The sequence below is a fragment of the Idiotropiscis lumnitzeri genome, chromosome 8 (assembly GCF_059441095.1).
Source record: "Idiotropiscis lumnitzeri isolate Australia: NSW breed Sydney's pygmy pipehorse chromosome 8, RoL_Ilum_1.0, whole genome shotgun sequence".
Classification (NCBI taxonomy): domain Eukaryota; kingdom Metazoa; phylum Chordata; class Actinopteri; order Syngnathiformes; family Syngnathidae; genus Idiotropiscis; species Idiotropiscis lumnitzeri.
The window spans coordinates 959,851-985,000 of record NC_142398.1 but is presented as its reverse complement, the minus strand read 5'-3'; the positions used below and the strand labels follow the sequence as shown (position 1 = coordinate 985,000).

The window sequence follows — 25,150 nt, the reverse complement described above, 5'->3', positions numbered from 1 at the left end:
AAATCTCTCCTTCACACAGCGAGGGTTTAACAGTCTATCACTGAAAGAGCTGTGGAGTAGGGCGAGGTACGAAAATATTTGTCGCAAACAGCACTTCCCGATATGGACAACATCGGGACGGGAGCGGAGACATGTCGAGCATTTTGCATCCACATCCGACTTGTGGTCGAGTCGCAACATGGATCCCTTGAGCCTGAATGTGCAGTACATAGACGACAAGTGGCGACCGCGCACCAGAGTACTGGAAACTCCACATTTTCCTGATGAAGCACACTTGTTTATTTGGCATTGGCATTCCATTGACATTTTTTTCATTTTATTTAGCATTTTGTTTACAGGCGACGAGCTCCTTTGCACATGGAATTATTTATATTGCTTACAAGACACCTTTACACAAACCTAGGCCTTTGCAAATGGCATTACAGCATCTCAGCACAATACATTTGCAGAAAAAGATTTTGTGAGAGGTACCCTTTTTCTCCTGTTTTTTGTGACATTGTTCAAGTCATGCAAAGCAAGCTATTTTGAATGTTTATTCAAATGATTTTTGTACTTTTATTTTTCAGTGAAAGTACCAGTTGGTCAATAAAAAAAAAGTAGTTAATATGCATTTCCTGCATTTATTTAGATTTTGGTCCTCAGGGGGAATTTATCGCGTATTAATCGTTACCGAGGTAAAATTGCCCAATTTATCGCGATATTGATTTTAGGTCATATCGCCCAGCCCTAGTGCCGACGCTTGCAGAAATCCACCACCAGCTCTTTGGATTTCCCAGCGTTGATTAGGATGCGATTTTGTTGACACCAGTCCGCAAAACCCTGAGTAAGTTCTCTGTACTCCCGATCGTCTCCATCAGTGATGAGGCCGACAATTGCAGAGTCATCAGAGAACTTCTGCAGGTGATAGGTATTGTATTTGTAGTCCAAGGTGAAGAGGGTGAACAGGAAGGGCGCCAGAACAGTTCCCTGCGGCGCCCTCGTGCTGCAGAGGAGCATGTCAGACGCACAGTCCTGTGTTCTCACGTACTGTGGCTGGTTTGTGAGGTAGTCGTGGATCCATGTGATGAGGTGGTGGGCCATTCCCGCCTGCTCCAGCTTTCTCCCAATAGGGTGGGCTGGATGGTGTTGAAAGCACTGGATAAATGAAAGACATGATCCTCACAGTGCTTCCCGCCTTCTCTAGGTGGGAGAGTGAAGTGTGGAGCAGGTAGATAATGGCATCATCCACACTGATGTCAGGCTGGTATGTGAATTGGAGTGGGTCCATTGAAGAGCTCACCAGGGGGCGCAGATGGACGAGGACCAGTCCCTCCAGGGTCTTCATCAGATGAGACGTCAGCGCCACTGGACTGAAGTCGTTGAGCTCCTTTGGATGGGGGGGGGGGGTCTTTAGAACCGGAACCAATTAGTATGTTTTCCACAGCTGGGGGATTCTGGGGTTAAAGGACTGTTTCAAAACAACTGTGTATTCAGTGAAGCCCAAATGAGTTGAACCTATTTTTGTATAGGTTCGATCCGATGCCTATCCCCCGCTCAGTCTCCCCTGCTGCAGCCCCCGCAAACCCCTCCTACTGGGAACGACACCCTCTCCCCCCACCCCCCACAGTCTTCAGTTCCCAGCCACATCAGACGACCACCACTTCCTTCTGCTCAGCCTTGTTCCTCACAACATCTCAGGTGAAGAACAAGCTGAGGAAGATGAAGGCTAGGAAGGCAGCAGGTCCAGATGGGATTAGCTCCCAGCTCCTGCGCAGACTAGCTGTGTGGAATCGTCCAGCACATGTTCAACCTGAGCCTGAAGTTGAGAAGGCCTACTTGGCTTCTCCAGAACATCCCTGAACTGTGCGTGTCACAGCTGACTGCCTGCGGACCTGATCTTTGTACACAGGCAGGAGAGCCACCAAGTTGTGATTAGCTTTGCCCAGCGGGGAGAGGGACAGTGATGTGTATGCCTCCTTGGGGTGGCATAGAAAAGTAAAATATTTTGTCTCTGGTGTGGCAGGTGACATATTGTGTGAATGAAGGCAGAGAGGAGGAAGGAGAAGCATGATTGAAGTCATCTGAGATGAGCAGCAGGGCGTTTGGTTTCTGTGTTCTTTTTGCCTGCTCACAGCTGCAGTCAGTGCATGACAGTAATTGGGATTTTTCAGACCAATATTGCGATTGTGATTTGATTTGCTTTTTTGTATTTTACAGGTTAAAATGCTACAATTGTGAGTCAGTTCAGTTTCTGCCAAGTAATTTGATCATATAATTTTGTTATAACAATACAAATCACTAATGTCACCATTTGATTAAAAGTACTAGGCGCTCTCTTCTGGCGATTGTGCTAAGGTGTGAGCTTTGACCTGCATTCTGTACCAAATAACTTGCCACTAAAAACAATACAATGGGGTTCAGGGTATGGTGAGATTATAATATACTAAAGTTGCATATCCAGAATAATAACACAGAATGGACAATAACATGTCAATTCTATTTTTTGGCAGCAGCATTAAAATCAAACAAGGTAATGTGAACCGCAACTTAATGTAAACAATCTTCAAGTATCAATTGTAAATGTTTAAACAGGTCAACATTGCTCACTGGATAAAAGAACTGACAAACAATATGGCAATGGAGAAACTGACGTATGTCATGAGAGGGAGAGCAGAGGAGTTTGAGGAAATGTGGAAACCTTTACAGAATTTTGTGGGCCAGTGGGGTGCTCAACCACCCACTGTGCTATAACATAGTGTGAAGCTGCCTGTTTTATTTTATTTATTTACTTTTTTGTTTATTTTCTCTTGCTGTTGTCATGTGTATAATGTGTGAAAAAGTAATAAAAATATTGTAAAAAAAACAAAAAAACATTGCACACTGGTATGCACTTATTCAAAGTAAACAAACCTTTAAAACTGACAAATGAAAATACTCATGACAAAACGCTCTTCTTATGCATAAACAGTACAAAACTTTGAAGTCTAAATGGTGGCACACTTTTTTTTGAAAAGGATAGCTGCCTTTTCACAGGGGATGAACTGGATAAAGTACTAATATGATGGTAATTCTTCTCTTACAGGATTTTTAAAAAGTCGTTACTTAAACTATCCTGAATTGCACAGAGGAACAGGAACAAAAAATGCTTCTGCAAGATATATAATAGTGTAACAGTGCAAAACTTAGTTTTGGGGGCTAGAAAAAGCAGCATATCCCGTCATTGCTGGTATCAGACATGCATGATCACAAGTTACAATGTTACCATTAGTGCTGAAAAGACCCTTTGAGAGGGTGCTTGTCACTGGTATGTACAAATACTTTAGTAGATAGTTTTACGATGCAAATTCTTTTCTGAACGCAAATTCTACTGTTAGCGATGTTAGCCCGTGAATGACCGCGAGTTGTTGCCTCCCCTTTTTTTACATTTTAACGTACTGCGCAGAGCCCTTTTAACAAATCCAACTGATAATTGGTCAGAACAGCCTCAAGACGTTGATTGTCCTAAAAGCCGAATTTTAGGACTTTTCGGTGAAGGCTGGGCCATTACGGAGTCGCAAAATCAGAATTTCCTCCGTGGCAACAAATGCTCCTGTAACATGACTCTGATGAAATTTTTCACATTTGAGGATAGTCCAACCCTGAAGTCATCTACCAACTTATTTTTTATCGTAGAGGTAGCGCCACCAACTGGTTAAAGCAAATACAAGTTATTTTCGTTGATGTTTTTCTCCGAGCAGTTTAACAAGGTCTACCTCATATTTGCTTGGATGAGTGTTTAGACCTTCAGGATGTTACAACACGAAATTTGTCCTTTTTTGTGAAAAGCTGTGGGCGTGGGTTTGCAGAGTTCGCCAATAAATCAACGCTATTTTCCAGGTTGTAAATCTGAACGAAAACTCGTGAAACTTTGCACACACATAAGGCCCGGTCAAATCATCAATATTTGATTAGTTTGCCGTGCAGGTTTTAAAAAATGGCTTGCTATCGCCCTCGATAAATTTTGAAATAGCTGCCCCGATTGTGTGTTTCATCTAGATTTTTGAAAATTTGATGGAGTATATATGAGGCCAAGACCTACAAAAAAGTCTCTTGGAGCCCTGAGCTAAATTGCGCAGGAAGTCGGCCATTTTGAATTTTCTTCAAAAGTGGCGGGTCACCACAATGGACTAAATTCTTAATAACTCCCCTGCACATGCTCCAAAAAATCCCAAACTTCACCTGTACATAAAACGTCCCGACCTGAAGTCATCTATATGTTATCATTTTGTTATACACTCATGGCCACCTAGTGGTAACAAAAAAATGCGCATTTTAACGTACGGCACGGAGCCCTTTTAACAAAGCTGACTGAAAATTTGTTAGAACAGCCTCAAGACGTTGATCCTACTCTGTGCCGAATTTTGTGACTTTTCGGCAAAGGGCGTGGCCATTAAGGTGCTGCAAAGTCTGATTGTTCTCCGTGGCATCAAAAGCTCCTGCAACATGACTTAGATCATCCTATCTTCTCGTAATTTTTCACATTTGATGATAGTCCAACTCTGAAGACATCTACCAACTTATTTTTCATCGTAGTGGTCGCACCACAAACTTGTCACAGCAAATACATGTAAATTTTGTTAATATTTTTCTCTGAGCAGGTTAACAAGGTCTACCTCATATTTGCTCTGATGAGTGTTTAGGCCATTAGGATGTCACAATACAAACTTTGTCATTTTTTGCGAAGGGCTGTGGGCGTGGCTTCGCACTGTTCGCCAGTAAAACAACGCTTATTTTGAGGATCTAAATATGAAATACAAAACTTTGCACACACATCAGACCTGGCAAAATCATCAATAATGTATTAGTATCTCATGCAATTTTTTAAAAATGGCTCACTATCGCCCTCGAGAAATAAAAAAAAAAACAGCCCCGGATATGCGTTTTACCAAACATTTTGAAAAATGGATGAAGTATGTACAAAGCCAAAACCTAATTAGAGAGCCATATGCTAAATTGAACAGAAAGGCGGCCATTTTGAATTTACTTGAAACATTGACAAGGCTTTGACAACAAAAGCTGCTCTAACTTTAACTTCACAAATCTTCCCCTTGAAGATTCCTCACGTTATTTCTCGTAAATATGGTTATGCATGTTTCCAACGTGCTAGTACCCCAGGGTTGCGAGGGCCCTTGATAGCTGCTCGCCGCACTAGTTATAGTTTCTTTTCTTTTCTTTTCTTAATTTTTTTTTTATTGTTCCGATCGTTCGATCGCATTTTTGACCCCCTAAACATGCATGAAAACTAACCAAACTTTGCAGTCTCATCGGGCATGGCAAAAAATTTGATATTTTGACATCGTCGTAAACAATGCAAACAAAATGACTCTCTCGCGCCAACTAGGACTCGTAAAATTGGCAGGCACGTCTAGTATCCCGTGATGTACAAATAATTTCTTTTTTTTCATGTCTTTTTTTATTATTTTCCAAAACCGCAATGACAAAGAGCACAATCAGTCAAGTATACTTATCCGTTTTTGCTATTTTAACAAAGAGAGGGCAAAAAAAACCCAAGCCCCCTAACAGCAAACTCATTCACGCAGACGCACGTGCTCACACACGCACGCACACACAATAAATTGTACAAACAATAATCATATAGACTAACAGTAAAATGCAACTAAATAACACACGCTCCAAGTGAGCCGTAAATCATACACTATGCACTCAAAAAAAAGAAAAAAATATATATAAATATATGAATAAACAAATAATAAATTTACAAAAATAAATAAATAATTTTTTTTTAAGTAAAATAAAGATAAATCAAATAAATAGACAATCAATAATAATAATGATAATAGTAATAAAATAAGATGTCAAGTCTATTCATAAACAGCAGTGGTAGGTTTCTCAAAAAACGTCAGGAAGGGGCGCCACGCCTTGTAGAATCCATTTTCATGCCTCGAACCGTGAATCTTTTTTTTTCCAAGTCTATACATTGCATTATGTCCCTTAACCAGTGTACATGTGAAGGGGGAGCAGGGTCTTTCCAAAATACATCTTCTAGCAAGTTATGATGAGAATGAGAGCAGTCTTTGAGATACACGCGACAGGTCAAGGTCTGGGGCAACCCCAAAAATGGCGGTCAAGGAGTTCGGCTCAATATTACAAGTTTATGACCTTAGATAAAGTCTGAAAGACTAATTTCCAGAAGGTGGTTAGAGAGGGACAGGACCAAAACATATGAACTAAGGTAGCAGGTTCGCCACGACATCTGTCACATGTCGGGTCCACATTCGGATAAATACGTGCTAGTTTGGCTTTGGAAAAGTGGACTCGGTGAACCACTTTAAATTGGATCAGCGCATGGCGAGCGCACATTGACGATGAATGAACCTGATTTAAAATGGAATCCCAAACATCGTCTGTGAAGCTAAATTGTAAATCCTGCTCCCAAACAGCTTTAATGACTTCCAGGGATGGAAAATGCAGTTTGCAAATTAAATTATAAAGTTTAGACAACACACCTTTGGTAGTGGGATCGATAGATCATCAAGGGGATTATCCGGAAGTTTACGAGGAAAGTGTGATGTCATACTTTGCACATAATGTCTAACCTGCACATACCTAAAAAAATGTGTTGGCGCAATTCCGAACCTGTGTTTCAAATCAGAAAAGCTAAAAAAAATGTCGTCTGAAAACAAATCTCCAAAGCTTCTTAGACCTTGTTCATGCCAAACCCGAAAGCCTGCTGATGGAGTAAATAAGTGATTGGCTGCAATAGGGCTCAGAAGTGAAAAGGCATGAAGACCAAGGGTTTTCCTAAATTGGGACCAAATTTTTAGAGCTTGTTTAACCACTGAGCCACCGAGGGAAGCAGGGCACATAATCGGAAGGGGAGAACCTAACAGTGCGGGCAAGGAGACCCGAGCACCCCCAGAATGAGCCTCTATAGACAACCACATTGGAGGCGAAGGATCCAGATGGAAATGCTGCCAGAAAAGTAGACCTCGGATGTTAGCAGCCCATAATAATACTGAAAGTTTGGCAAAGCCATACCACCTGACTGCTTGGGTCGTTGAAGAAAAGCTCTTCTCAGTCTAGGTTGTTTACCGTTCCAAATAAAAGACAGAATCAAGGAGTCAAGAGATTTGACGAATGACTTGGGGATCCAAATAGGAAGGCACTGAAACAGATACAGAAATTTAGGGAGCAACATCATTTTAACAGAGTTAATCCGACCTATAAGGGACAGCAACAATGGGGACCACTTAAATAAAAGCCGCTTTGACTGCTCAAGTAACGGGAAAAAATTTGCTTTGAATAGGTTTTTAAATATTCTAGTGACACATACGCCAAGATATACAAATTGCTCCTTTACACGCTTAAGTGGAAAGTTACCGTAATCGAGTTTAGATGCCTTGTCATTAATCAGAAGCAGTTCACTTTTGTCTAGATTTATTTTATAACCAGACACTTTCCCAAAACCATCCAAAGCTCGCAGTATTGCAGGTAATGACCTAAGGGGGTCGGACACATACAGCAGTAAGTCATCTGCATAGAGCGAGACCCGATGCTCAAAACCACCCCTGCGGATGCCCTGAATCTCCCTGCTGTTACGAATCGAAATCGCAAGTGGTTCAATTGACAAGGCAAACAGTAGGGGGCTTAAAGGGCATCCCTGCCTTGTTCCACGGTGTAGTTTGAAATATTCAGAGTAGTAGTCATTCGTTAACACCGAGGCCGTAGGCGAAGCATATAATAATTTTATCCATGAGCAAAATAAAGGGCCAACGCCAAACTTCTCCAATGCAAAAAACATATATTCCCAATCAACCCTATCAAACGCTTTCTCTGCATCCATAGAGACAACACCTTCTGCCTGAAGATTATTGGACGTGTAAATAATGTCAAACAAACGTCGAACATTATAAAAAGAATGGTGATTTTTAACAAAAGCAGTCTGGTCTGGTGAGAAAATACTGGGAAGCACGTTTTCCAATCGAAGAGCCAGCAGCTTTGCCAAAATCTTCATATCACTGTTTAGTAATGATATATCCTGCATGTTTTTCAAAGTGTAGCAATAAGTAACGTGGCAAGACATGTCTGTAAAAATACTTGGGCGATTATTATAATATTTTCATGAATTAGTCTGAACATAATGAGAGATGTCAACATAAATTATGATGACTATTGATTGCATTTTTTTGCACATAAGGCACGTTTAGTTTACTACATTAAGCGTCACTGTATGGTAAGTGAGGAGAGACATTACATTAGTGTCGCCAGCAACAGAGCAACTGTTTGAACCATTTCATAAAAGATTCCACGCAACTCACATACTGTTTGGACATCTACAATGTTCATTTTTCTGTTTTCTTTTTAATTTTTCAGCAGACACCCAGGTTGAACTAGGTGTCAGAGTTGAAGCGAAATGTCCGTGCAGCCGCTATATGCAGGTGCCTATTGTATTAACCATAAAATTGGCCAATTATAGTCATAAATTGCGTAAGAATGACACAATGCAATCAAAATCAATAATTTGGTTATAATCCTATGAATTCTTGCTTGATGATACCTCTCCACACTAGCAAGTGAATGATGCATCGTCACAATTTGCTTCACTTTGCCACATCCAATACGACTGTGGCGTCAACGTACTCAAGAAGGTGAATTTGTACACATTTTCTATCATCATACTTACCGTATTTTCGCGCCTTGTGATGCGACACACCTATTATATAGACACTCTCGACCATCGGGTCTGACCCGCTGGGTTATTCCAGAGTGCATGTTAGCACACCCTGCTGGCCAAAGTCTAATTTGTATGCTTTGAATTGACTGTGACAAATACATTATGTAAATACGGTGTTTGGTGATGGTGGAGGAGAAAGCTGGTCAAAAGGGCAGCTGTCCATGATGTCGTGGTCTGTCTTATCATTCATGTTATTGCAAGCAAGAAAAATATGGGCTGATATTTGTGCCACTAGAAACTGAATCTGAATATCATCAATTTGAATGTGAATTGCTTAACTTGAATATTTGAATGGAAAACTGAATATTTGAATTGAAAAATGAATTGAATTTAAAACTTAATTATTGAATTACATAAATTGCACAATTGTTTAATTTGAATTTTTCCATCTACTATTTATGTAATTCAATAATTATAATATATATAATACATAGATCTCCTCGTCGGCCAATCAGCCTCTTTGTTTTGAAGGTCGTAAACTATCATGAGATTTGCCAGCCGCCATCCACAACTATGTGTTACTTTGATTGTGCTTTTGCAGGACCGAAAGAGACCTCTGGAGGGCGCCAAGCGTCGGACACTTGCAAGGCTGGTTGCTGATTTGTTCACAGCAAATTTCTCTGGCGTCGCTTATATTTTATATCTTATATTCCATGCAAACTTAACGGCCTTAAAAACAGAGGTGCTGTTTTATGGGCTGATATTTGTGACAGCTTGTCCGACGAGGAGATCTATTTACCTGGAATCCATTGCTCATCCTAGAGGCACACCTGTGGCCTGATATTTGTGCCACTAGAAACTGAATCTGAATATCAACTTGAATGTGAATTGCTGAACTTGAATATTTGAATTTTAAACTGAATTATTGTATTGAAAACTGAATTATTGAAAAAATTCTGATTGAAATTAAACAGTAAATATACAATTGTTGTTATTCAATAATTCAGTTTTCAATTCAAATATTCAGTTTTTAATTCAAATATTCAGTTTTCAATTCAAATATTCAAGTTAAGCAATTCACATTCAATTCGATGATATTCAAATTCAGTTTCTAGTGGCACAAATATCAGCCCATAGAAAAACCACAGGTTCAGACAAAACATAAAAACACACTGCCCAAAGCACACCACTCACATCTCTCTAAACAGCCATGTGATTGGCTGAGGCTGAATGGTTTTGCTGTAATCTTTTTGTGTTGTTTTTATTTCATTTGGGGGAATGAGTGGCTTGAGAGATGCATGTTTTGTGTTCATTTATTTCTTCGTTTCATTGTTTGCTTGTATGCTGAGATATTTTTGTTTTTGATTTGAAACCATGACTCTAAGGAGTGTGGTGACCAGTGAAGTCCCTCCTCTGATGTTGTCAATTACATGTGTTGCCATGACATCTCTCATCGGGTTGAGGTGCTGCTTCTGACAGCAATCCCTTATTCGCATGAGTGCTGGCATGCGCGAGCTAGCATGATTATTTAAATCACTAAACTACTGGGAATACTGCTTCCTGCCAGTGTTGTTTTTGTCAGGCTTTTTAGATTTAGTCTTAGTCTTTTGGACGAAAGTGCGTATTAGTTTTTGTCACATTTAGTCATTGATTGTTTGAGTCTAGTTTTAGTCGACCAAAACTCAAAAAGGTTTTAGTCTCGTTTTAGTTGACAAAAACTCCCCCAAAAAGTTTGTCTACTTTTCGTAAATTTACTCAACGAAAACTCATTTTAGTTAAAAATAGGCATGAATGGTTTCCACCAAAATAAAAAGACTTTCTGATCGACTACTACGGATTATGCATTACAAACCGATAAAGTGGTAAAACAGTAAATTCAATTCTCATTGCTCCAAAATAAGCAAACAAAATAAAAACATTTTGACAACATAAACTTGTAGTAGACTTGTTCTACCACAAGTACAAATGCTATCAAACGTATCTCTTTTTACTTGTAACAGACGACAAACAAAGTAACCTACCGGGCTTGATTCACTTTTAGGAATGCGCTTCTCTCCAAAATGACTCTTATGCGAATGCAGAGGGCGGAGCATGGCTGATGTCAATAGTAAGGGATGCGTGCTGTCCTGGTGGCAGGCGTGCCCAAACAAGGATAGGTTGGACCAGCATTGCAATTTTTTTGAAAGACAGATTTCATGTACAATAGTAAGGGATGTCATAAATTTTGAACGTCTGACAGACCACACATTAACAATTTTGTCCTGTCTCATCTCGCCACCGAAAAGTCATGTACGTTACGTCATGTTTTCGTCATCAAAGAGCCACGTTTGGCTTGTCATCGTCTCGTTATCGTCATGAAAAAAGGGGGCGTTAATGGAATATTTTCGTCATTGCATTGTTGATGAAAACAACACTGATTCCTACTGGGATTCCAGTAACTCTAAAACTTCATCGTAACTCTGTTTTTATCCTTAGATGATGAAAATTGTTAGGTTTAAGCCCAACATTAGTTTGTTTACTGTTGATTTTATGGGGCTATTTTGACGTTTTCCTGTCTCAATATTATAGAATCGTTCTTGGTCATTTTATATTATTCAAATTTCCATTTGAAATATATAGCATGTAATAATTGGATTTGAAATTTCTCTCTTTTAGATTTTACATATGAGCTCATCCAGCGAGGTGGTTTGAGAGACCCAATCATCTTTGAGAAAACTGATGGACTGGGACTCAAGTAATTTTTTTTCCTTGTACTTTTTTTTCTTCATTTGTCTTTGCTTTTGTATAAAGTGGGTAAAGCAACACTTTTTTTCTTGTTTCTTAGGATGCCTGATCCAAGCTTCAGTGTTAGTGATGTCAAGATGTTTGTTGGTAAGCCATGACTTTAATCACGAATTACAAATTTGTAGTATTAAAGACAGGTGTGCCCAGATTTTTATTGCCATAGTGGAATTAAAACAATGAACAGTGAATGAACAAATGTAAATTGTATATATACCATCACTATCAAGATCAAAAGAAAAACGCAAAATGTTTCAGATTTGCAATTAAAATTAGTGCACGACCTCATAAACTTAAGTGATTGAGGGGTCTTAGATAAGATGCTAAATAAAGATCAATATAATTATTTATTTTTTGTTTGGTATTACAGTTTCATAAAGATGAGACGTTTGACACTGAGACTCCGGAGCCTGTGTCCAACGAGTGAGATAGACTACGCAAAACATTGCATAAAAATCCTGAATCAAATCTTAGGCATCAAGTCTTGATGACGTATGAGGCTACATACATGCCAATGAGACAGTGGGAAATTCCATAACTGATTAAAATATTTGGCACTTTGTCAATCTTCCAACTGCTGAAAGGAGACACCAAACGCTCTAGAATATCCGCCATATAGAGATCCTAAGGTAACATGGAAGGAAAAAAAAATCGAATTTTGCGATTGCAAGGAAACCTAAATCTTTGCGAGGGAACCAAGGTGGTCAAGGCCTCGAAAGCTTCACAAGGCTTCATCAGCCCATCTCTACTGTGTACCTTCAAAATTAATATTCTTAAAAATAAATATTTTTTTTTATTTTTTATTATTAAATAAAAAAATATCAAACACGCAAAATTATAGAAAATTGTTGCTCTTGAATACTGGTATAGATTCCCAGTTACAGAGAATCAGAATTTAATTTAAGTGTGAAAGGTGCCTATATCTAATCATAAATGCAAACATGTAGGGAAAGTAATACTATGTCTGCTCATGACGTACCATCATTTTTCACTCTAAATTTAATGCTAAATTCCGGGGTACCGCCACTGCTATCCATATTGATGTACATTTTGTGCCTTTGAAAGTGATATCTGGCAGTGATGGCCGGTATGTTACTATACAAGTACACTTGTTTAATTTGTTGGTGATAATAGCATGTGTCTACGCTGCAAACTGGGACAATCCAAAGTTTTTTTAGTGAATTGTTCTCCCACCTGCCAGAAATAAACAGCCACAATCTCATTTTGGGAGGTGATCTAAACACCGTATTATGCCCCTAGCATGACGGGTCAAGTACAACTCCAGGAATAAAGACAAATTCAGCAGAGACCAATGAGGCTTTTCTCCAGGCGTATGGAGTAATTGACGCATGGAGGTACTTGCATCCAGAGTTTAGACAATTTAGCTTTTGTTCAGCTGCACATCATTCCTACAGCAGGATTGATCTTTCACTTCTGGACCAAAATCTCCTTCCACTATTAAGGTCTAGCTGTTATGAGAGCATTGTAATTTCGGATCATGGCCCGGTGACGATGACATTGAGCTTTCCAAACTACGAAATACCGCAGCGAATATGGCGGATGAGGGGTTTGTCGATTATGTTAATTCTCAAATTTACTTTTTCATAGAGACAAATGAACAACCAGATGTAACACTCAAGACATGCAATTGATATCCCGATGTAATATTACTTATTTATATTAATTAATAACGGAATGGAACATAATATACTCACATCCATATATCTGCCCTTGGGCTAGATATCTAAATTTCAACTCAGGGAGGAAGTTGGGTAAATGTTCAAAGTGTAGAGACAGAATTTATTTAAAAATGCAACAATATTAATTGAAGAAAAATACATAGATATCTATACATTATCTACAGTCTTCACACAACAAAAATATTCATGATCCCGGATAGAGAGTCCTGCGCAGTTGTATAGTCCATATTAATGTAATTGATGTTCGTGGGAGTAGTTGAGTGGAAGGGGTTGTAGAAAAGTTGGCTGTAGCGCCTCCTACCACACTGCTGGGTTATTGTCCGTGGTTGTTTGCGGCAATGTCCAATGCAATGTCAAATTGCCAATGAGGGGAGATATGAAACGGAACCTGGCCTGCGTGAAACAGGACCAATTAATAATTACCATATTTACTTTACATCTCATTTCCATTTTAAATCTTAATGTATGTACATCCGATGTCCAAAATCTGTAATATATTCTCCAATTATTGCAATCAGTATTTCATAAATTAATACTGAATACATTCTGTACAAAGTGTGTCGACTTCTAATTCAAATGAAATAAAACAACAGCATAAATACTAAACATCATCAACTCTAAACTAATTTAGAAAAAGAAAGCCAAAATGAAATCATGTAGGTATTAACAAACAAAACAATCTGCAACTCAGGACGACATCATAGGTGCTAGCTTCCCATAATACCCGTCCACGTCCCATTCAACCAAATAAGAAATTAAAGGCTACTATTAGCATTCTTAAACAAACAATTCAGCTCACCAGTTCCTTCATTCACCTCGCTAGTATGTTGGGATACCAAGCGATATTACTGTTCAGTAGTTGAATCACCTATCAGTTGAAGGCATATTAGAATACTATGAATCGTACAAGAATACTCGAACAAGAATTGTAAGAAGTCACGTACCGGCAACAGCTCGATGTAGTCATCTAGCTTCAAAGCGCTCACCGGTGTGTGACTTGCGCCATGATTTAAAAGACAATGACGTCAGACGCAGCGCTACGCAAGCGAGACGTAAACGTCCTATGTAAACAAAAGCATGTGATTGTGTAACTAAAAATACTGAGCGACAAGAGGGAAACGGAAGCAACCATGTACTACAATCACCCAGGTTACACAGACATAAGCCGAAGTATTTTTTGGGAAGCTATGAAAACTTATCTACGAGGTCACATAATTCAGAATCAGAAATCCCTTTATTGTCATTGTACTCAAGTGTGCAATGAGATTAGAGAGCTCCCCTCTCCAGTGCAATACAACAAAATTGCTTACAGCTCTGGCCTGTATAGGAAACACGCCTGAATGAATTGACATCTCTGAAAAAGGATGTCGACTGCAGACATTCAGTCTCACCATCTACTAGCCTGTCCAAGGAAAGAGTCACTTTGCATTTGGAGTTTGATATCCTGTCCGCGGGGGAAGCTGAAGAGCGCTTTCATAAATCGTGTCCGGAATTCTACGAACAAGGCAAACGCGCTCATAAACTGCTGTGTCATCAGCTAAGACAATCCGCTGAGGCGGGATGTATTGCAGAGATGACTAGTTACTGACCAAAAAAGTATAAACACTCAGTTTAGGAGTTTCTATGAGGAACTTTACACTTCTGAGAAGTGCGATGATGCCCTGATGGCAGATTTTTTTTTTTTTAATCTTAAGTAACCGACCTTAAGCAATCGGGATATGCTCAGCCTTTAGCAGGACATGTCCTGGGCAGAAATAGATCAAGCTATCAAGAAAATGAAGCGCGGTAAAGCCCCAGGCACTGATGGCTTTCCGGCTGAGTTCTTTAAAAAAATTCTCCCAAGATAGTCCCTTTTTTGCCAAGTGTGTATGCCGAAGCACTAAAACGGAAGTCACTGTTTCCTACAATGACTGAGGCCATAATTTTGGTCCTTCTTAAAAAAAGGGAAGGACCCTCGAAAATGTGAATCGTACCGGCCAATAAGTTCACTCTGCTGTGATTATAAGATTCTGATGAAGACCTTAGTCTGTAGGCAGGAGTCTGTTTTACATACAGTAGCTGCCCTCTCCCCTCCCTGTCAGACATCTACACCACCCGGTGCCTCAGCAGAGCTCTCAAAATCATTAAAGACAATACTCACCCGAGCTCACACCTGTTCGACCTGTTGCCCTCTGGCAGGCGCGACAGGTGCATCAAAACAAAGACCAACAGACTGAAAAACAGTTTCTTCCCGAGAGCTATCTCCATGCTGAACTCTCACACTCACCTACCCTTACCTTGCAGAACAGCAACATAACGTGTTTTTATTTTTACAATTTTGTATTTACTTTCTATTTAATCTTGAATTAATCTATTTTATATATTTGATTAGATTATTGTTGTATGGCACTGGAGCGGGGAGCTCTCTAATTTTGTTGCACACTGAGTACAATGACAATAAATGGCATTCTGATTCTGATTCTGGTGCACCCTGATCAAACTGGCTTTTTTTGGGGCGCCAGCTGTCTGGTAATGTACGTAGGCTGTTTAATGTTATATACTCCCGTGGAGCCCTTCTCACTGCAGAGGTCATACTGTCCCTTGATGCCCAAAAGGCATTTGATCGCGTTAAATAAGACTCTTTTTCTAACTTTGAAGAAGTTTGGTTTTGGTCCCACGTTTCGTGCCTGGATTAAAGTCTTATATGCTTCCCCATGGGCTGCTGTTCGCACTAACAAGATGATTTCCAGTTACTTCCGAATAGAGGGGCATTAGACAGGGATGCGTTTTGAGCCCCTTGCCATTTGATCTCGCCATTGAACCACTGGCCGCCGCCTTGAGAGGATGATCACACAGAGAGTTTTTTTATCGCAGAAAAAAACCCGAGACAGTTCTCCAGCGCTGACGAGAAGGGTCTGACCTAATCCCGACAAAACGACAACCTAAAAATAGTTTTTCAAGACCATGCCCCTTTTTCTGATTGGGTGAAACTGCACTTGGTCCATTCTAACAGTGTTTCCAAAGTTATGCTTAATATTGACCAAGGTTATTTCCAGTGTTGTCCTGGAGTGTTTTTCTGAAAGGCCTTGGCTTTAGTCTGTTATTCTGGTGGTGTCCCATTGTGTCTTTGTTTTCATTTTTCTCTATTTTACCGATGAACCTTATTTATATTGGAGTCACGTCGTGCTGATTACACTATTCAAGGCCCTCTTCAGGCCATTGTATTTTTTTTCATTTGTAATTTCAATATTTTTATTTGACAGTTTAGCACGTCACACGTTGAGGCATAAACCAAACAGTCATTTCAACAATGCATTGCAACCATATGCTCAGTTACAACATTTCTAGTTGAGGTTTTTTTTAAGGTACCGTATTTTTAGGGCCATACGACGCGCTACCTCAAAGGGCGCAACACCAGTTGAGGGTGCTATTTCCGTCTTTAATGCATATACTAGGCGCGCCGCATTACAAGGCGCTAGCGGCTGCTCGCGCTAGCACGTTCGCGCTAGCTCGGCTGCTCGCGCTAGCACGTTCGCGCTAGCACGTCGTTCGTGCTAGCACGTTCGCGCTAGCTCGGCTGCTGCCAGCTCACCAGGACTCAATCCCATAAAGAATCGCTGCCAGAGGCATGACCCCGTTTCATTGACCAATGTGATGAAACTATTAGGAATCACTGTCATTAATAATGACTCTAACCAATAAAAGGTGTCTTGGCAATAGCCGACTAAACAACGTCAGGGGAGGGACTTCACTGGTCACCACACTCCTTAGAGTCATGGTTTTAAATCAAAACCAAAAAAACTCATCATACAAGCAAACAATGAAACAAAAAAATAAGATTAACACAAAACATGTATCTCTCATGCCATCAATATACCCAAAAGAAATAAAAATAACACAAAAAGATTATAGCAATGGCTTCTTGGGAGCCACTCAGACTCAGCCAATCACATGGCTGTTTAGAGAGATGTGCATGGCTGTTTAGAGAGATGTGCTGTTGTGCTTTGGGCTTTTTGTCTGTTGTCTAAACCTGGGACGTTTCTTGCTTGCAATAACATAAATGATAAGACAGACTACAACATTGTGGACAGCTGCCCTTTTGTCCAGCTTTCTCCTACACAATCACCCAAACACCATAGTCACATAATGTATAAGTCACGGTCAATTAGAAGCATAGATGACTCAGACTTTGTCCAGCAGGGTGTGCTAACATGCACTCCGAACAGCCCAATGAGTAAAAGGGTTGATGGTCGCGAGTGATGCTTAGTCCATATAATGGGCGCGTCGCTTTACAAGGCGCTTTGTTTGTTTTGGGGAAGATTAGGGACTTTAAAGAGCGCCCTATGGCCTGGAAAATACGGTGCATGCATTAACATAAATGATCCACATGTTGGTTCCTCGTTTGACTCCGCATACGCCTGTAGGGTGCTTTTTTGAAAGAGGCTAACCTGCCGTTGACCCCGTTGAAAAATGTGCGTACCTGCCTTTTATGGATTTTTGGAAGAGGCTTGCCTGCCTTAATGTGCTTTCTAAGCCGTACAACTTGGTATTTTTTAGACTCAGTTTTTGTGTGTGTTGTTTGAAAGAGGCTTGCTTGGTCCTTGAATCTGGCATATAGAACTAACGCTAAACATAACTCATGTGTATGCTGCGTGTAGTCCTTGCGCCTGGCATATACTATGTAACGTGTGCGCTCTGTGAGCCGCTGCCGAAAAGATTTGGCCAAACCTTGAACTCTCCTAGTAGCAAAGCTTGTGCCACTATTCATGGTGTTGATCAGCAGGCTTTTTCTTTTTGTTAAAACTTATCTATTTTCATGCTAATTTACATGTGTTGCGTACTCTAAAAGCACCAAATCAGACACCACTTAAGACTAAATTCAAATGAATTTTTGGTCAATTTATGGAGGTGCAAAAGTATTGGAAGCCTGACCTGCATTGGTTAAAACAATCAGTCAAGTAGAATCAGGTATGACAAATTGGTACCTAAATTAACCACTGAAATGGACCAATTGAATGAGAGAGGTTTAAGGGTAAAAACCTACATCTCTGATTGGTCAGGTCAGTCATGACAAGGGGAAGAGACATCTCAGAGGACCTCAAAAAGATGTTAGTGACAGCACATCGGACTGCGGAAAGCTAAAATAAAGTCATTTAAAAAAATTTAATTCAGAGGAATATTGTGCTATCCTGGAACATAACCTGAAACTGTCCATTGTGAAGTAAAAGCTTGGCAGAAGATGGATCATGCAACAAGGAAATGATCCAAAGCATTAAATTAAACTCGTTCTCTATGAATTGTAGTTCAGTAATCCCTCGCTATATTGCGCTTCACCTATCGCGGCTTGGCTGCCTCACAGATTTTTTTTTTTACTGTGGTAATGTGGTCTGTGTAGCAGCCCCTTGGATTTCGAATAAGGATGTTGAGAGTTTCAAACGGGTGTCAATAATCTTTACTCTTTGAGCAAGCATGTTCAGCATTCTGCAACGTGAAAACTACAGAACAACAGAAAAACAGAAATTGTAATAGTAGTTTCACAAATAATTCACATATCAATCATGTACACACAACGCTCCTGTAATGGCAGAAATTCACTTTTCTCGTAAGCTTCGTTAATCAGTGCGGGCGGGCAAAGGTCGTTCTGACTCGTCCGTAATTGCACATAATTTTATCCACAACTTTCACTTTCATTCAAGTACTCACACGGACCTAAAGGAACTCTTTCATCTTCTTGTATTAAAAGTTTCACAACCCAGTACCGTGAGCAATGTCGTTCAGCACAACGAATGGATAACATCTACTTGAACTATGAGAACTCTACGGGAACGGTCAAAAGCTGTTTCGCTTCCACGACTACCAGCACTATGGTGCATTGTATTGTTTTGTGAACGACAGTGCTGTACAGCCAATACAGTAGTGATAGCGGCGAGTGAGTGAGACGGCAGTAACTCTCTCCACTCAAAACTTTGCCTAAAGCAATTAAATCGCCAACCCACCGCACTAAAGCCTGAACTCCATGCAGCTAACTAAATACTTTCCTCACAATGCCTCCAAAACAACTAAAGCACTAAAGCAATCAAACAAGGACCGCGATGCAGCAGAGTTGTGCAATGCCACGACTCAGTTTAACGCCTGTCCCAACTTTAGCGATGACAGTGCTAATGCTCATGCTAGTCCTTCAACTACCGCTGTTCTATAACGGAAAGTTCGCTTAAAAGTATTACAGGGGCGGTGGCCGAGCAAGGGCAGAGTATCGAAAATTTGTGAATGAGACAATTGGGAAGCTCGAAGCGAAGATGGATGACATAGTGAAGCGCATTGACGATGCAGTTGCCACTACAGCGGCACTTGTTGCACGCGAAATGGAGACTGAAGCATGCATTTCTCGCTTGGAGGACGATATGGTTCCGATAGAAAAGCAAATCGATGCTTTGGAGAAAACTAACAAGGATCTCCGGGCGAAAGTAACTGACCTGGAATGTCGACAAAGACAGAAGAACATCAGGTTGCTAAACCTAAATGAGTCAATCGAAGGGAGAGACTCGCTTGAGTTTTTCGAGGGTTTTATTCCCAAACTACTGCAGCTACCTGTCGCATCTGTGGCCATCGAGAGTGCCCATCGGGCTTTTGGAATACCTGGTGATGGTTGTCCACGCCCCGTTGTGGTGAAACTTCAGCGCTCTCGAGATGTCTCCATTGTGTTTGAGGCTGTGAAACGTCTTGTTAATCCTCAGCAGGAGGGGCAACCAGTGCGAATAACACGTAACATTCCACCTGATGTCCAGGCTGCGAGGCGAGCCTTCAATACCGTGTGCGCGAAGCTCATAAAAAAAAATGGTCGATTCAGAATGGCATATCCTGCGATCCTGTCCTTCAAATGGAGTACTGAAGACATTTAAGGATCCTAACGAGGCTGAAGCTTTCCTCTTAACCATCCCATAACTGGTAGAGTGGCCTCTGTTGCTGTGAATATTGTCACCGGTGTTGAGTGCTCATTTGCCCCTCAGAACTGATTGAACTGTGATATTGTATGATATGGGCTAAACATTCCTTGTTATATGGCAACACAATATATGGAGAGTATGACAACTACTATGTTTTGAGTGGTAGTTAGAGGTTATGTTTTGTGTAATTTTATTTTTATATTTATTTATTTTATATTAACTCACATGGTGTTCAAATAAACAATAGTGTGGTCCTAGGCTCAATTAATTGTAATGTTCTGAATAGGGTACAAAAAAGATATGGGATTAATTTATATAAATTAGAGAGTATAATAAATTTGAACAGTACCATAATGACGCTATAAATTGTACCTGTGAATACTATAACCCTGAAGATCTAAAACAAAATAATTTTTCATTTTCAGTCATGCACCTATATATACGAAGTCTTAAAAAATGACATGATGAGCTGGTTTCGTTTCTTTCCAGTATAGCCACAAATTTTGATGTTATTGCATGTAGCGAAACTTGGATGAATGTCTTTATGTAAACTCAAATTACACAGTAAGGGTGCGAAATGATATGACTATTGATGATGGTTGCTCTGATTCATTATTTCTTGAAGTAAAAATGGCAAAAGGGAAAAAGTCTCATTATCCGAGCAATATACCGGCCACCCAATTCTGACTATGGTACATTTAGAGCGCACCTTGAAAGTCTTTTCCATCTTCTAAATCAGACAAATAAAAACTGAATTATTATGTGAGACTTTTATATCGACATATCAAATAGGGATACAATAGGAATGGATTTTCAAAATATTCTCTTCTCATCTTTTTATGCAACTATTGATAAATATACACGAGTTACAGAGAAAATTAGGTCCATTATTGACAACATTATTACCAATATACAAAACTCTGGAGGTAAATCCGGTGTATTATATTCAGATATAACAGATCATTATCCCATTGTGTTTCTTATCAACTGGACCAAAAGGCCACTTGTTCCATGTACCAAGAGAAAAGTCCAGATTCTAACTGACAAAACCCTTAAAAACCTAACTCAGCATCTCCAAACAAAAAACTTGGATGCTATTTATTGTTCAAATGATCCAAACAAGGCATTTGACTACCTAATTCATGAAATTAGAGCTTCTATTAATGAAACTATTCCAGAAAGGACAATAAAACTAAATGAAATTAAAAAAAATCCCTGGGTTACAAAAGGAATTCTACAGTCTATTCAAAAGAACACTAAACTTTACAAACAGTATAAAAAGTCCAAATAATATAAATAAATGCAAATACACAAGATCTAAAAACAAATTAACAAAACTAATACGAGTTAGTAAGCAAAACTATTTTTCTGACCGATTTAAAAATGCTTCTGGCGATCAAAAGAAATCTTGGAAGGTGCTGAATGAGGTAATTGGCCAAAATGCAAAATCACCAGTTTTCCCTGACGCCGTAATGCAGACCCAATCAAATAAAACGACTAAGGCAGATAATTTACCAGACAATTTAAAAAAAATTTTTTGCCTCTGTTGGAAAAAATCTCTCAACAAATTTCTACATCAGGAGGCTCAAATTACAAATATTATCTAAAAAAGAATTACCCCAATTCATGCCATTTTATTCCTACTTGGAAAAATAGAAATAACCAATATTATAAACAAGATGAAATGTTCATACACAACTGGCGCTTATGGTATTAGTCGTAAGACTCTTAAAACCATTGTACATGTGATAGCTGAGCCACTTGCTCATATAATAAATTTATCTCTCCAGCTCGGCGTTGTTCCAAAGCAAATGAAGGTGTCAGAAATAATACCAGTATATAAGTCTGAGAACATAAATGAAATGCAAACTTATAGGCCCATATCAATATTACCAACCCTTTCCAAAGTACTAGAAAGAGCGGTCCACTTGAGACTGGTAGCCTTCTTAAAAAAACAAAATATACTGCTTTCTTCACAGTATGGCTTCAGGAAACAGAGCAATACATGCATGGACACTTTGGATTTGCTTGAGAAAGTAAACAATTCTCTTGAGGAGGGAGAAATTGGTATTGGCATTTTTCTCGATCTCACAAAGGCATTTGATACAACTGATCACTCTACTTGGGACGTTGGAGCATTATGGTGTCAGGGGTATAGCACTAAAGTGGTTCAAGGACTATCTTCACGATAGACTGCAATATGTAAATGTAAATGGTGAAAACTCAGGTCTGGAAAACATTACATTTGGAGTTCCCCAGGGATCCATCCTGGGCCCCCGTTTATTTATTGTCTATATTAATGATTTTGGTTTCTGTTCGCACAATATTCATGACATTCTTTTTGCAGATGACACAAATTTATTTGTATCACATAAAGATATTGATCAGCTTGTATTACTCTTAAATGAGAAGTTATCAATCGTAAATAGTTGGTGCAAATGTAACTAGTTATCCTTGAACATCACCGAAATGAATTATATTATCTTCAGCATGAATAAACATAAATACAGCAATTGTGAATTGAACATAACTATTGATGGCAGACTTATTAACAAAGTTGAGTCCACTAAATTCTTAGGAATCCATATTGACCATTCTTTAAATTTTAAAAAGCATATTGATGAGTTGGTTAAAAAAACTATCAAAAATAGTAGGATTATTTCATAAACTAAAACAATTGCTCCCATCTGAACTATTGTAATATTATTTGTAATAATACTTAGCCTACATATAATGCCAAATTACTCATATTACAAAAAAAAGCCATGAGGGCAATATCCGACTCTAAATACAATACTCCTACAAATGCCCTCTTCCAAAAGTATGGTCTCCTAAAGCTTCCAGAATGTAGATTTTTTCACAACCCATGTACAATGTCTAATGTGGTTAACAGGCTAAATACTGAACTATACTCTTCCTCTCACCTACATAGTACTCAGAACAGGTTGCGCTTGAAAAGGTAATATAGGAAATTAAAATCTACTCGGTTCAGTATATGTTATAGGGCCCCACAAATATGGAATGAATTGGATAATGAAATAAAACAATCTGCTACGCTTTCTATATTTAAAAGAAATCTGAAGCGCAAGCTAATGGAGAAATATGTATCTGAAGATTTTGCAGCCAAATGTCTTAGAGGTTAAACTTTTCTCTTTTACATGGATTACTGAGTTGTCATTGGTTATTATTTAAGTTGAAATGTACATGAACTGGTCCATCATATCTGTTTCAGCACCACACTGAAATTTTGATTTGCATGTCTTTTTTTTTTTATAAACTATGAGCCCTTGCCTAGCACTGTAAATTTCTTGTAAATGACAATTATATCAAATTGATTACGTCAGTACAAGATAAATCTTTTGTTTGGTGGTGGTGTGCTGGATCCCTGTTCAAAAGCTTTTAGCTTCAGAGGGAGTCCACTTTTCACATTGTAAACACAGTATTTTGTTTGTAAATAACATTATGTGTGAAAAATAAATTCAAAATAATCCTCTGTGCTGTTTTGACTGTCCTCTGTCTGCCTCAGTGCAGCTGCCGTACTAGGTGGAGACACAGTAAGTCAGCAGGCTCTTGATGGACGAGTGGTAGAAGGCCAGGCAGCAGCTTTTTGTCCCGGTTGAATTTCCTGAGGACCCTTAGGAAGTGCAGATGCTGGTGGACCTTCTTTATCACTCCTGTGGTGTTGTGTGTCCAGGAGAGGTCATTGGAGATCTGTACTACCAGGAACTTGAATGTGTGTGGACCCTCTCCACACACTCACCTTTGATGTAAAGGGGGGGTGGTAAAGTCTTTTTTCTCCTGAAGTCGATGATGATCTCCTTTGTTTTTGCAGTGTTGAACTGTAATTCATTATCCTCACACCAAGACCTCATCCCTGTAAGATGCCTCATCTCCTTTTGATATCAGATGACCACTGTCGTATCGTCAGCAAATTTGACGATGCTGTTGTTTCCGTTGGCCGGGCTGCAGTCATAGGTGTAGAGAGCGTACAGGAGAGGGCTCAGCACGCATCCTTGAGGGGAACCGCTGCTCAGTGTTCGGGTGGAGGATGTGTAGGGCCCGAGCGTCACAGTCTGGGGTCTGTTGGTCAGAAAGTCCTTAATCCAGGTGCGTGTGAGGGCGGGGAGGCAGAGAATGTCCACTTTGGTGATGAGGATGTCTGGGATGATTGTATTAAATGCCAAGCCGTAGTCCATAAAGAGCATCCTGGCATAGCTCTGCTGTTGTTCCAGGTGGCCCAGCACAACATGGAGAGCAGTGTCGATGGCGTCCTCAGTGGATCTGTTAGCCCGGTATGCAAACTGGTAGGGGTCCAGAGTGGGAGGAAGGCAGTCCCTGATGTGCTGGAGAACCAGTCTCTCGAAGCACTTCATGATGACTGGCGTGTGAGCAAAAGGACGGTAGTCATTCAGGTGTGATGTGGGTGACCTTTTGGGGACTGGAATGATGGTGGAAGTTTCAAGCACGAGGGAATGACTGCTTGAGCCATGGAGTGGTTGAAGATCCTGCAACAAACATGTTTTAGCGGTTCTGTACATTCTCTAAGGACTTTGGGGTGTGGCGGTTTGGGGTGAGCAAAGAAGCAGTTTAGCTCCTCGGCCAGCGACACACTCAGGTCTACTGATGTTATGCTACCTCCTCGGGAGTTGGTGATACTCTGTAGACCTTGTCACACCTCCCGGGTTCTGTTGCTGGCAAAGTAGGAGTCTCGCCTCTTCTTGTATTCTGTTTTGGCATGCTCAATGCCTTTTTTCAGGTCTGCACGAGCCACACTGTACAGAGCTCTGTCGCCTGACCTGAAGACAGTATCACGGGCCTTGAGTAGTGAGCGAATCTGACTGGAAGTCCAGGGTTTCGTGTTTGGGAAAGTCCCAATGGTCTTGTTCAGGGACACAGTTTACATGCAGTACACACTGTGTGTAAACATCAAGGTCCTGATGATCAAAGAGGTCCTAGTGTAATGGAAGCAGTCTTGTTTTAAAGAGTGGAACCACTTTGGCTATTTCCACATTTTTAAGAAAATCCCTTTTGTGAATTACTTTGGATATGTACAGGTTTTACTGTTTGGCATCTCTGCCTGTTGCGCTGGCCGG

General features: G+C 39.9%; 1 protein-coding gene and 1 pseudogene across 6 annotated transcripts in view; one reads left to right on the top strand and one right to left on the bottom strand.

Moving 5' to 3' along the window:
• LOC148331465 (lysine-specific demethylase 2A-like) overlaps window positions 1-25,150 on the top strand; it is a 224,002-nt gene that overhangs the window by 36,910 nt on the left and 161,942 nt on the right. For all 6 annotated transcript variants that reach the window (XM_088301663.1, XM_088301664.1, XM_088301662.1 and 3 more), the window contains 2 exons: window positions 11,309-11,387; window positions 11,478-11,524. In XM_088301663.1, the coding sequence (XP_088157789.1) occupies window positions 11,309-11,387; window positions 11,478-11,524 (126 nt within the window). The remainder of the gene's footprint in view (window positions 1-11,308; window positions 11,388-11,477; window positions 11,525-25,150) is intronic.
• The window catches only part of LOC148331467 (uncharacterized), a 201,953-nt pseudogene that overhangs the window by 110,939 nt on the left and 65,864 nt on the right, over window positions 1-25,150 (bottom strand).